The sequence below is a fragment of the Micropterus dolomieu genome, linkage group LG03, assembly GCF_021292245.1.
Source record: "Micropterus dolomieu isolate WLL.071019.BEF.003 ecotype Adirondacks linkage group LG03, ASM2129224v1, whole genome shotgun sequence".
Taxonomy (NCBI): Eukaryota; Metazoa; Chordata; class Actinopteri; order Centrarchiformes; family Centrarchidae; genus Micropterus; species Micropterus dolomieu.
Genome location: NC_060152.1, coordinates 7,917,485 through 7,929,483, shown reverse-complemented (window position 1 = coordinate 7,929,483; position 11,999 = coordinate 7,917,485). Strand labels below are relative to the sequence as shown.

Below are 11,999 nucleotides of genomic sequence, written 5' to 3'. Positions count from 1 at the left end.
TCAGACCAAATGAAACGATTAGCCTCTTCTTCTGCTGCTGTGTTTCGTCTGTGTCGTTGGCCGGCTAAAAAGCAGAACTACCACTAGATTCTGGATGATTGCGGAACTGCAGGTTTGTTGCATGTCAATGTGGGTGTTCGAACTTAATATCTTAAACTATGTTAAGGCCAAAAACACATTCACCTGGCTTTCAGGTTGTTTTTTGATTAGAAGAGGGGTTATTAAGCAGAGCAAATCAAATGAGCTCACCAGTGAGTTTAGTAGTACTGGAAGAAGTACTCAGCTCATTTACTTATTATTTAAGTAAAAGTAGTAATACCACAATGTAAAAATATTTCATTACAGGTAAACCTGCATTTAAAATTCTACAAAAGTATTATGAGCAAAAGTAAAAGTACTGATATATTATCATACATTACATTATTAGATTATTAATATTGATGAATCAATGCATAAGCACCATTTTACTGTTGTAGCTGCAAGGTGTAGCTAGTTTTCACTTTTTTAATGCTGTTTCCTTGGGGTTCAGGACCAATTCAAAGGGTGAAGATAAATGTTGTTTATATGAAAACATATAAGAAGAGGGGAAATCCTTGTTGAATTCAGACATCAAATAATTTTAATGGTACACTCACTTGTGTAAATGGCAGCTCTTACATTGGAATCCTGGGCAGTACATTTATCATGACAACAGTGTAATACTTTTTGGCACCAACACGACTCTTCAGCAGAATAAGCAAAAAGTATATAATGTGCAATGTAAGTTCTTCGGAATAAGCTAGCTCTGTATTCTTAGTATGGATATCATGGCAAGGGCTGCAAACAGACCAATCCGGAGCCATCTGAAAAGTGAGGCGAGTGCGGAAGTCCCTTAAACCTTCATTCTATCGAACGGCCAGCAGGGGACGACTCCACTGATTGCAAAAAGAAGTTCCTTCTCACCTGATTTGCTACCTCAGTAAATACTTTCATATTGAGTTTATGGTCTCAGTTGCTAGTTTCATGTCTTCTTCAATACAGCATGATGTTCATTTAGTAAATGATGGTCCAATTTAGAGGAAAATAGACCATAAAGCAGAGTATGCTTTAGGGTGGGACTATCTTGTGATTGACAAGTTGCTACCATGGCAACCATGTAAATCATTCTAGAGTGACTGGTACTCACATCACAGTGTAAATTTATCAAGCGCAGGTGAAAAAGCTTATTCGGAGTTGGCCTCTTAATTTCCTCTGGTGAGTACATTTTGTTTTAAACTTGTTTTTTGCTAAACAAAATTATCATCATGGTTAGTATGATGTGAATTACAGATGCACCTAGCTAACCAAGCGAGCTAGTTGCGCTGGTTGCAAAAAATCAACATGGCAGCGGCCAAACTGCCAAATTTGAGGCTTCAAAGCCGCTGTCCACAAACATAAAAAAAAAATCCACTTGCACAGCTGTCCTTATTAAAACATCTATTGTAACTGTTTTAGACAGACTGTATTGTATTGTACCGAGTGCAGTTTCTGATATTTAGTTCACCCTCACTGATATAATATATGCGGTGAGCAAACAATTTGAAAAGACATTTCAATTCAACAGCATTACTAACTACAGCCTTTCAAAATTTAGTCAGCATCTCACTAAAATAGTTCAAGAGTTCAAATTCATTCATGACATTGGAAACCATGTAGTAGTTGTTCTCATATCACATCACAGTCTGCCCAGTTGTCATGGAAATTTAACTTGATGCCACTTTACTTATTCTTCATTAAAAGGTGAAGGCAAAGTACAAACACAGGCAAATGTAAAAACATTAGGCTTTGCAAAAGAAAAAACATGAAAGTTGATATGAAATGTTATCACATTCTGCAGTCAGTGTAAAATATGCAAGTTAGACAGTTGGCTGAAGCTTACCATATGTGTTATGTGTTGGTTTCTCTCATAAAAAGAGTGATTATGAAGCACATTTAAATGGTTCATAGATGTAGGGAATTCAAGGCATAAAAACACACAAAAACCTGCACTGGCTAAAGAAAAAGTGCTATATGGACCACATAACATACAGTGTGTGCAAGAATTAAGTCTGATTATGACCATTTCCTGCAAATGCAATATACAGTGGTAAATTGTGGTCAGTGTCACCAGTTGCTTTCTTCTAACCAGCTGACATGACTATTTCTTATTTTTAGCTCTTATCCTCTTGCATGGAATCAGATGGAACATCTGGGCCACCTCCTTTGGACACTAAAACTGGAGCAAAACCTTCTGCTGTTTTGTTGAGAATGCAGTAATCATTACAGTAACATGGTGGTGGACTATCATCAACAGGACTGTTTGGTAAACTGCACTCCGGGCTTTGAGTCATGTCATCACAACTGCAGCCAGAGTCTGCTTGGCTGATGTTGAAGAAATCTTTAGGTGGAGAGAAGACAACCTCTACTTCTCCAATGCCAACCTCCCAGACAGAGCAAGGGAGCTGAGTGTAAGAGGTGTTCCCTGGACAGACCATAGTTAAGGGCGGGGAGGCCTCACCTATCCTGGGTAAGCCAACATAAGAGGTTTGACACTGAGGAAATGCCAGTTGTGGTACTGAAGGGTTGTGGAAGTCCTGGTTCTCCTCTGGGTCCTTTGTAATGGGTTTCGTCACAACAATCATAGCATCGGTTGTCAAGATCTCCTCAGTTTTGTATGTTAGCAAAAATTTGCCTTGAGGTGAAACCCATTCCTGCAAATTCAGTAGCATGGAGATGCATTTGGTGTGATGTAGTTGCATGACTCTCTGTAGCACATTACACACATAACTTATGTGAAAACTAACTATCGCTGCATATATGTTATTCACCACTCGATACAACAGATCATTCAAGCTGATCTTTTTTGTTGGTCTGTTGGTTGGTTAACCACTTCAACTATTGAATTAATGTATGAAATTTGGTACACATGATTTTCATGATGATATTCCCCGAGTCATCATCTAGTGTCACCAGTTGTTAAGTTCTCACTTATCCTGTGAAAAATCTGAATATCTACTTGATGCAAATATAAAAAATAGAAATTTGAAACATTTGGATGGTCATACTGGCCCCCAGACAGTATTTTTGACAACAGACCTACATTAGTAGCTGATGGTATTGTTATAAAAACAGCAGATAAGAAGAAACTTGGATAAGTTTCCTAAAATAAGACAAAAAGACAGAATGGACAAGAAGACATTGTATTATAACCTCACCTGGAGATTGCCTTCATGCTGGTGAAACAGAGGTTGGAAGAAAGGGGCTGGCGATGGTGTGTGGGACAAAGTTTTTATCTTCATTCTGTCATACAAATCATGAGCAGATTCAGACGATTAAGACAATCTTAAATTTCCCCTTTCACCAACATTTCAAAGTACAGATGATGATTACCTTGCAGTGGGACTGCACAATACAAACAGCAGGAGTCCAACAGCCACACACACTGGGCCCAGTGATTTAGTCAAAATGACTAATATATTTTCTTGTTCTGAGAAAGCTGCATGAAATAATACAGAATTAGTGAGTCATACTACAGAGATGACATGATGAAGTACACTATATTAGGTTGTATGATGTCCATGAATTATTGGTATAATTCTAAGAAGGTGGTGATAAAAAATACAAAGGGGGAGGGGGGTGGGGATTTGTTTAAGGTCTTTGAGATGCAGACTCAACTCAAGTCAGCTCTATTTACTGAGCACATTTAAAAACAGCAAACGTTTACCAAAGTGCGAACAGATTAAATATAACACAGGAAATATCAAATAAAAACTCAGACATAGATGAGAGGATATAAGTATGTTTCTAAGCCATTCATACAATATACACTTGTTCTTGATGACACCGTGACACATAATATATTGAGAGTCAGATCAATCTCAATATTAATGAACGAACATCTAATTAAAAAAATATATTTTTCTGATGCACACAAAATTTTCTGTATGTGTAGCCAATCAGATGGCTCCTTCCGTTTCAGCCAATCGCGAAAGCATAGATTCATCATTTAATGTGATCACGTAGCATTAAATCCATAGACATATACATGATGCACAATATTTATTATATTTATTTTATATAGAAATACTATACATTTGTGAATCCTTCTGTGTGAATTAATTAATATTGAGACTGATCTGACTCCATAAATTCAGGGACAACTAGACCTCAAATGCTGCAAGACAGAAGAAAGCAGACTTTACACATTCATGTATATCAGAAGATTTCCATGTACCATTGACAGCCAGTGCCACGAAGGGTTTGTACTAAAGAAAAACTGGCACTTTACCTTCACCTGCCTCATTTTTCCAGCATGTCAGTGGACTCCATTTACTCCATTTTCCATTATATTCATCTAGAATAGGTTTAGATCTCACTTTAATACAAGCTGTAGCACCTGGTTTGAGATTTGATCTTTCAATCGATAGCCACTTCTCATCGCGATTAAGATTCTGAGGAAAGGTTGAAACAATCAAACAAAATGATTATTGTTAGATCTTATTATAGCACAATGTGTTGTCCAAGTATGGGTATTTATGACAGTGGATCTTACTTGCTCAGGTCTTTGCGATGTTTGAAGTAATAGCTGGTATTTAAGTTTTCCGGAGAAGAACTTATGATCTTCATACCCACTTTTCCAAGTGATGTTGAACGTTTCTGGTGCTTTCTGGACCTCAGCTTTATCCGGGGGTGTCAGCTGAACTGATTGCAAACATGTATCAAATCATATTTACATATACGAAATACTTTTTAATATGTACAGTAAATTTTGCAAAGACATTACCTAATGTTTTTTGTTCAGTTTCTAACGTGATTAAGAAAGTACTGTACTTTGGAAATATCCTAATTTTAAAGGTGCAATGCAGACACATGCGTGCAAAGAAACACAAACATCACACATCACACACACAAACACAATTAGTATGACTTCAAATTAATTCATACTTACTGTTCTGTGATGGTTCAAAACGATCTATTTTCTTATGGCAGCCAGATTTTTGACAAAGATGTATTTCATAACAATCAAAACTAGAAAAGTTCTTGATTTTACAGTCACAGCTGTAATTGTAATTCATCTTCACAAGTGGACAGGGATAGGACTCCTCTCCACTAAAAATTAAAAAAACATAAACATTTACAGAACATTATTATGTGTTTGTGCCACAATCACAAATGTTAATAATTAGTAAGTCATTTATTCATGTTATTCTAAGAAGAGGTGCAATTACTTTTTACAATGAATAAACTTCAGGCTGTAGGTGGTGTTAGACTGTCCCACAGGATTACCAGGGATGTTACAAGTAATTGTGTCCCGATAGGCACTCACACACGAATCTTTATCAACTACAAAAGGAGGAAGAAGATTATTGTCACATACATTTTGACTCAGTTTATGATATTGCAACATTTTTTAAAAGTCAGGCTGTCCCATACATCACATACCTCCTCAGGGTCACAAGATAAATCTGAGATAGTGAAATGATTAAAGGGGTAGGACAGAAGAAAAAATGAAGTTGTGCTACACAAATTTGTATGTAAAAAATATTTTGTAATCTCTTCTTTTTTATGAAACATTGGATAAGTTTACCTCTCTGGGCCATACACAGTTATTTTAAATGAAACCATCTGAGAAGTTAAGAGGGTAAATGTCTCTTTAGTAGAACTGCCAGAGGCGTAGCACACAATTCTGGACCCTGTACAAAGGCATTCTCTATGGGCCCTTCCCCTTATACATGTCTGTTCATTATAAACTTGTGTTTTTTTAATGTAAAATCTTAATTTGTAAAGTAACCAGCAACTCCAACTGTCAGATAAATGTAGAATAAATGTATAAATGTGGAGTAAAAAGTACATTTATCTTAAACTTGTGTAATAGAATACAAAACATGGAAATACATAAAATGGAAATACTCACGTACATACCTCAAGTACAGTACTTGGTTACTTTACACCACTTGAGTCATCAAAATGTTACTTAAATGTTAAAGGTAATTACGTATGACAGATAGATAATATGAGATGTGAATGTGAATTCATATGAATAACTACTTGACATTTCTATAGTTTAACATTTAATTTGAACCTCCTACTGTGGTTGATGACTGGAATGTATGACAGCAAAGTTAGTGCACAATTAATCATCCAGAGATAATTTGATGATGTGACTAACAGGCCACAAGATGAGATATGCCCCAAGCTGCCTTATTAAATAAGTTCACACAGATTAAGTTCTGAGGACAACATCAGTGTGGCCAGACAAGTGAGCAGTACCTCTGATGTAGCTGGTCACTGCAAGGATGCTGGAGCACCAACACACCAAGAGGAGCTGCAGACACTTCATGTCTCTGTGGATATGAAACATTTCTTCTTACAGTCTCTTTCTTGAATGTCTTATTATATCTACTGATTCAGGAATACATACATTTATCATTACAGTCTACCCCAACATTCACAGGAATATATCTTTCTGTAATATACAGTATAAATATGAAAAATTCACAAATATAGTATATATATAAGTTTACATTATTTGAAAAAGTAAAGAAAGATAATCAACAGTTGTCATGTGTGCTATGATAAGTAGTGGATAGAAAAGCTCTATTACCTCGGGGGCTGCCCTGCTGCTGTTGATGTCTCAGACAGTGAATGAGCGATGGAACTGAGGTTGAATTTATCACTGGTTGCATCACAGGAAGTCAAACCTTTTTTTTTTTCTTTTACCTTTGGTTTTGGGCACGTGCTTTTGATTTTTTTCATAGGTAAACAATTTAGGCTCTTTTAGACTGGAGGTAATTCTGTGTCTTTTCTATTTAATATCCATGTAGTATTACCCTTGTGATTACAGTTTTTCACAACTGTATATCTATCTATATATTTATATATATATATATATATATAGATTCTTTCATATATATATCCATTCTTTCAAAGAACATGTCGTCACTGGTTTCTTGATGATGTTGGCAAAGAATGCGGTCGAAAGATCCCATATTGTGTGTTCAGCTGGGAACTGGTGACAGTCAAATGCAAAACATATGATTCATCATGTCTCATCAAATCATTCAGTGAGTCCTTATGCCTTGTACACAAGCATGTGTATTCACTTCTCCAGACAGCAGAGAGAAGTAAACATCCCAAAAATAATACCTCAACATAAAAACCCAACTCATTTACAACTACAATTAGAGGAAATAAAAGAAAAGCCATGCCGTATATCATCCCAATATTATCAAACAATATGCAGTCCCCTCCAAATGTACTGGAACAGTAAGGCAAATTCTTTTGTTTTTGTTGTTCACTGAAGACATTTGGGTTTAAGATCAAAAGATGAGTACGAGACAAGAGTTCAGAATTTCAGCTCTCATTTCCTGGTATTCACATGTAGATGTGTTAAACAACTCAGGACATATCACCCTTTGTTTGAACTCACCCATTTGTCAAGTGAGCAAAACTATTGGAACATGTGACTGACAGATGTTTCTTGTTGCCCAGCTGTTGCCTTTTAGGTTGCTTGTCCAAACATTAAATAGCTCTGCATGACTAGGCTAAGTTTTCAACCTTAGTTCAAACCTATAAAGACTGCATTTCCTGTTAAAGAGGATAAACCAACATGACGACCAGAGAGTTGTATTTGGGAGAAAAGAAAGCCATTGTCAAGCTGAGAAAAGAAGGAAAATCGACCAGAGCCATTGGACAAACATTGGGCATAGCAAGCACAACAATGTGTGCTGAATGTCCTGAAAAAGAAAGAAACTACTGGTGTACTGGGCAACAGACGTCCAACAGGTCGGCCAAGGAAAACAACAGTAGTTGATGACAGAAATATCGTGAGAGCTGTGAAGAAAACCCCCAAAACATCAGTAAGTGACATCACCAACGACCTCCACAGTGCAGGGGTGAAAGTATCACAATCCACTGTTGGAAGAAGACTCAGAGAGCAGAAATATAGAGGCCACACCACAAGATGCAAACCACTCATCAGCAGGAAGAATCGCAAGGCCAGACTGAAATTTGCAAAGAAGTACAGAGATGAGCCGCAAAAGTCCTGGAACACAATCTTATGGACTGATGAGACCAAGATTAATCTCTACCAAAGTGATGGAAAGGCCAAAGTGTGGAGAAAGAATGAAGAATGCAACAATTTGGTGATGTCGATGGGTCGCAGGCTTGAAGCAGTTATTGCAAGCAAGGGTTATGCCACCAAATATTAAATGTTATTTACTTTAAGATTAGTTGCTGTGGTCTAATACAAACGGTGATATGTCCTAAGTTGTTTAACACATCTAGATGTGAATACCAGGAAATAAAAGCTGAAATTCTGAACTCTTGTCTCGTACTCATCTTTTGATCTTAAACCCAAATGTCTTCAGTGAAAAACTAAAACAAAGGAATTTGCCTTAACGTTCCAGTACTTTTGGAGGGGACGGTACATACTGTCAGGGGCGGATTGGCCATTGGGAACATTCCCGAATGCTGGTCTTTTTTTTTTACATTCCCCCTGCTAGAGCCTGCTTGTAAGTACAACACTCTTGTTCACAGTTACTGCTGCTGGTATTGGAATGACATTTTGCACATGAAAAATAAGAAAACAGAAAAGTACTGTAACTACTGCAACTAACAATAACAACTTTAACCATAATATAGGCCTACCATTAATTGTTTCTCTACTGCTTGCTCTGACTTACTGGTAGGTAATACACATTACTCTTTGCTGTGACCTACTGGTAATACACATTATTCCATCTGTCACAGTTGCAGATCAAAAATGAATGATCAAATATGGAATAACGTTACATATTTGTTAAGAGTCAGCCAGTAATTGTATTGTGTAATAAATCAATAATGATAACAGTGATATAATTATCCCCAATAACAATATAACAAATGTTTCAATTAATTAATTTGAATCATAAATTAATTAGCACTTTGTATCAATATATTTTGTTGAGGAAAAGGGACTGAATTATGATTTTACTTAAAGAGGTGGTATTATGCTTTTTGGCTTTTTCCCTCTCCTTTATTGAGTTATATATCTTTTTTGTGCATGGAATAGGTTTGCAAAGTGAAAAGGCCCAAAGTCCAGCCCAAAGGGAGTTCCCATCTCCCACAGAAAACACTGCTCTGAACTGCCTGAAAATAGCTTGTTTATAGTCCAGCCTTTACTTCCCTTTCTTGTGATGTCACAATGAAAATACGTGTCATAATACTTGCTGAGGGACTAGTCCGACACGCCCTCAAAAACACCGGTGGAAAAACACTGAGCTGCAGCAAACACCTCCTCTCCCTTCCAAACACTAGCTACCGTCCAGGCAGTCAATGGACATAAAGTTGTTCCTGTGATGTAGAGACAGAGCTCAGTTAAAACTTTATGGATGAAAGATACTTTTGTTACAGATTAATAACTCACCACTCTGAAACTCTTGCTCCAGTCCAAATTGCCAACCTGGTTGGCAACACCTAACCTACAGCTGAATCGAATTGCTTTCGCTGACCCGCCTTTCTCTGCTTCTGATTGGCTAGTAGTCCTTAACTACGAACTGTGCATGTGCAACTCCCAACAAAGATCATTTAGAGACAAGATGTATCACTCCACAGCTAAAACGAAGCCTTCAATACAGGGTGAAAAGAGGAGCTGCAGCAATGTGCAGTATGACAAAAAATATGGTGTTTTTTTTGAAAATTAAACCATGTAAACCTGTTCTGGTACAACCACTAAATAAGATTTTGAACCTGATAATGAACATAATACCACCTCTTTAATTTAACTTGTGCATTTTTGTTGAAAAAAGATTTTATCATAATAGTTTTGAATGTTCTCAGATTGGTGAAGTGATCCACTGTTTGGCATCAGGTGTTTGTTCTGACCATAAAGAATGGTTTAAAACCAATTTCCATCTGCCTTTAATTTTGCAAGAAATAATGATTTTACATTGTGTAAATTATTGATCTCAAATGATATGAAATTTTTTTAAAGTGATAACATTTATGGCTCTAGTGTTAAGTGGTTGGTAATGCAAAAGTAGTGTTGAATAAAGATGCTTAAGTTGCTCTTAGTGTTTGTATGACGGTGTTTTAATGGGAATGTGGATCTTTCAGATCAATTTTTTATACATACATACATATTTTATTGTGTGTCATGTAATGTGGGGAACTGGTCATGGTCTTTACTTGGTCTCGCCCTCCCTCGGTCTTGGTCTCGACTTGGTCTCAGCCCCTAAAAGTCTCAATAAACTCATGATCATGGTCTTGACTTGGTCTCGGTTTTGTGCTGTCTTGACTACATCACTAGATAGGCCTACTCAGAGCTGGACATGAGGAATTTGTTATTTTTATTTATTTTTATGCACACACATACACACACTGCTCTATCTAATAGGACTGCATTGTTTTGATTATATTTAAGTATTTTAGCATTCTGACTGAATCAGGCTTGCCTGACTTGGTCTTGTTCAGTTGGCTGCCTTGCTTATACAAACTGAGAAGGCAGGTGCCATCCTAAAGTAATCCTTAAAGTCTTCAGCATAATGTGATTGACTGTATACAACACTAATATGTATTAAAATAACTGCAAAAAATATTTCTCCGTGCCCCCAAAGGCCCCTTGCATAAAATGTTTATTAATTTAATTAATTTGTTTATTAATTTATAAAAATTTTGAAATTTTATTATATATATTTATTCATAAACACACGTTCAAAAGGGGCACCACTCAGCTTTTGGGAAGAAAATGAGAAACTTTGGGTATTATTATTAAATTTTCAATTTATTAATCAATCAGTCAATCATTTCATTTCTGAAATAGAGTTGTCAAATCATGGATTTGGACCCTGGAAAGTAGCATACACACAACAACCAAGTGATAAGGTGAAACAACAACAAATACAACAAATGGCAGTTTGAACAGAGGTAAACAACAGGGTTTAATTGATGGTTTTTTGGCTAAAGTGAAAAGAGTGGCTTTCAAATGATAGAAGATAAACTGATGGATGCAAGTTATAAATATACAGGTGCTGGTCATATAATTAGAATATCATCAAAAAGTTGATTTATTTCAGTAATTCCATTCAAAAAGTGAAACTTGTATAATGTATACATTCATTCCACACAGACCGATATATTTCAAGTGTTCATTCCTTTTAATTTTGATGATTATAACTGACAACTAATGAAAACCCCAAAATCAGAATCTCAGAAAATTAGAATATTGTGAAAAGGTTCAATATTAAAGACACCTGGTGCCACACTCTAATCAGCTAATTAACTCAATTAGCTGAGCTGGAGGGCAAGACACAAAAGGTCATTGCTAAAGAGGCTGGCTGTTCTCAGAGCTCTGTGTCCAAGCACATTAATAGAGAGGCGAAGGGAAGGAAAAGATGTGGTAGAAAAAAGTGTACAAGCAATAGGGATAACTGCACCCTGGAGAGGATTGTGAAACAAAACCCATTCAAAAATGTGGGGGAGATTCACAAAGAGTGGACTGCTGCTGGAGTCAGTGCTTCAAGAACCACCACGCACAGACGTATGCAAGACATGGGTTTCAGCTGTCGCATTCCTTGTGTCAAGCCACTCTTGAACAAGACACAGTGTCAGAAGCGTCTCGCCTGGGCTAAAGACAAAAAGGACTGGACTGCTGCTGAGTGGTCCAAAGTTATGTTCTCTGATGAAAGTAAATTTTGCATTTCCTTTGGAAATCAAGGTCCCAGAGTCTGGAGGAAGAGAGGAGAGGCACAGAATCCATGTTGCTTGAAGTCCAGTGTAAAGTTTCCACAGTCAGTGATGGTTTGGGGTGCCATGTCATCTGCTGGTGTTGGTCCACCGTGTTTTCTGAGGTCCAAGGTCAACGCAGGAAGTTTTAGAGCACTTCATGCTTCCTGCTGCTGACCAACTTTATGGAGATGCAGATTTCATTTTCCAACAGGACTTGGCACCTGCACACAGTGCCAAAGCTACCAGTACCTGGTTTAAGGACCATGGTATCGCTGTTCTTAATTGGCCAGCAAACT

At 37.0% G+C, this 11,999-nt stretch overlaps 1 protein-coding gene across 2 annotated transcripts; it reads right to left on the bottom strand.

The window, feature by feature from the left end:
- Nucleotides 1-2,110: 2,110 nt before the first annotated feature.
- Nucleotides 2,111-5,075, bottom strand: LOC123968848 (interleukin-21 receptor-like). 2 transcript variants are annotated; one of them, XM_046045839.1, is made up of 6 exons: nucleotides 4,946-5,075; nucleotides 4,550-4,698; nucleotides 4,286-4,448; nucleotides 3,388-3,493; nucleotides 3,213-3,297; nucleotides 2,111-2,708 (listed from the first exon to the last, which is right to left on the bottom strand). In XM_046045839.1, the coding sequence occupies exons 1-6, from the start codon at nucleotides 5,070-5,072 to the stop codon at nucleotides 2,169-2,171; spliced, it is 1,170 nt and encodes a 389-aa protein (XP_045901795.1). In that variant the 5' UTR covers nucleotides 5,073-5,075; the 3' UTR covers nucleotides 2,111-2,168. The 2 variants fall into 2 exon arrangements, with proteins under 2 accessions (XP_045901795.1, XP_045901796.1); XM_046045840.1 differs by having other exon boundaries at nucleotides 4,292-4,448.
- Between the last annotated feature and the right edge of the window lie 6,924 nt (nucleotides 5,076-11,999).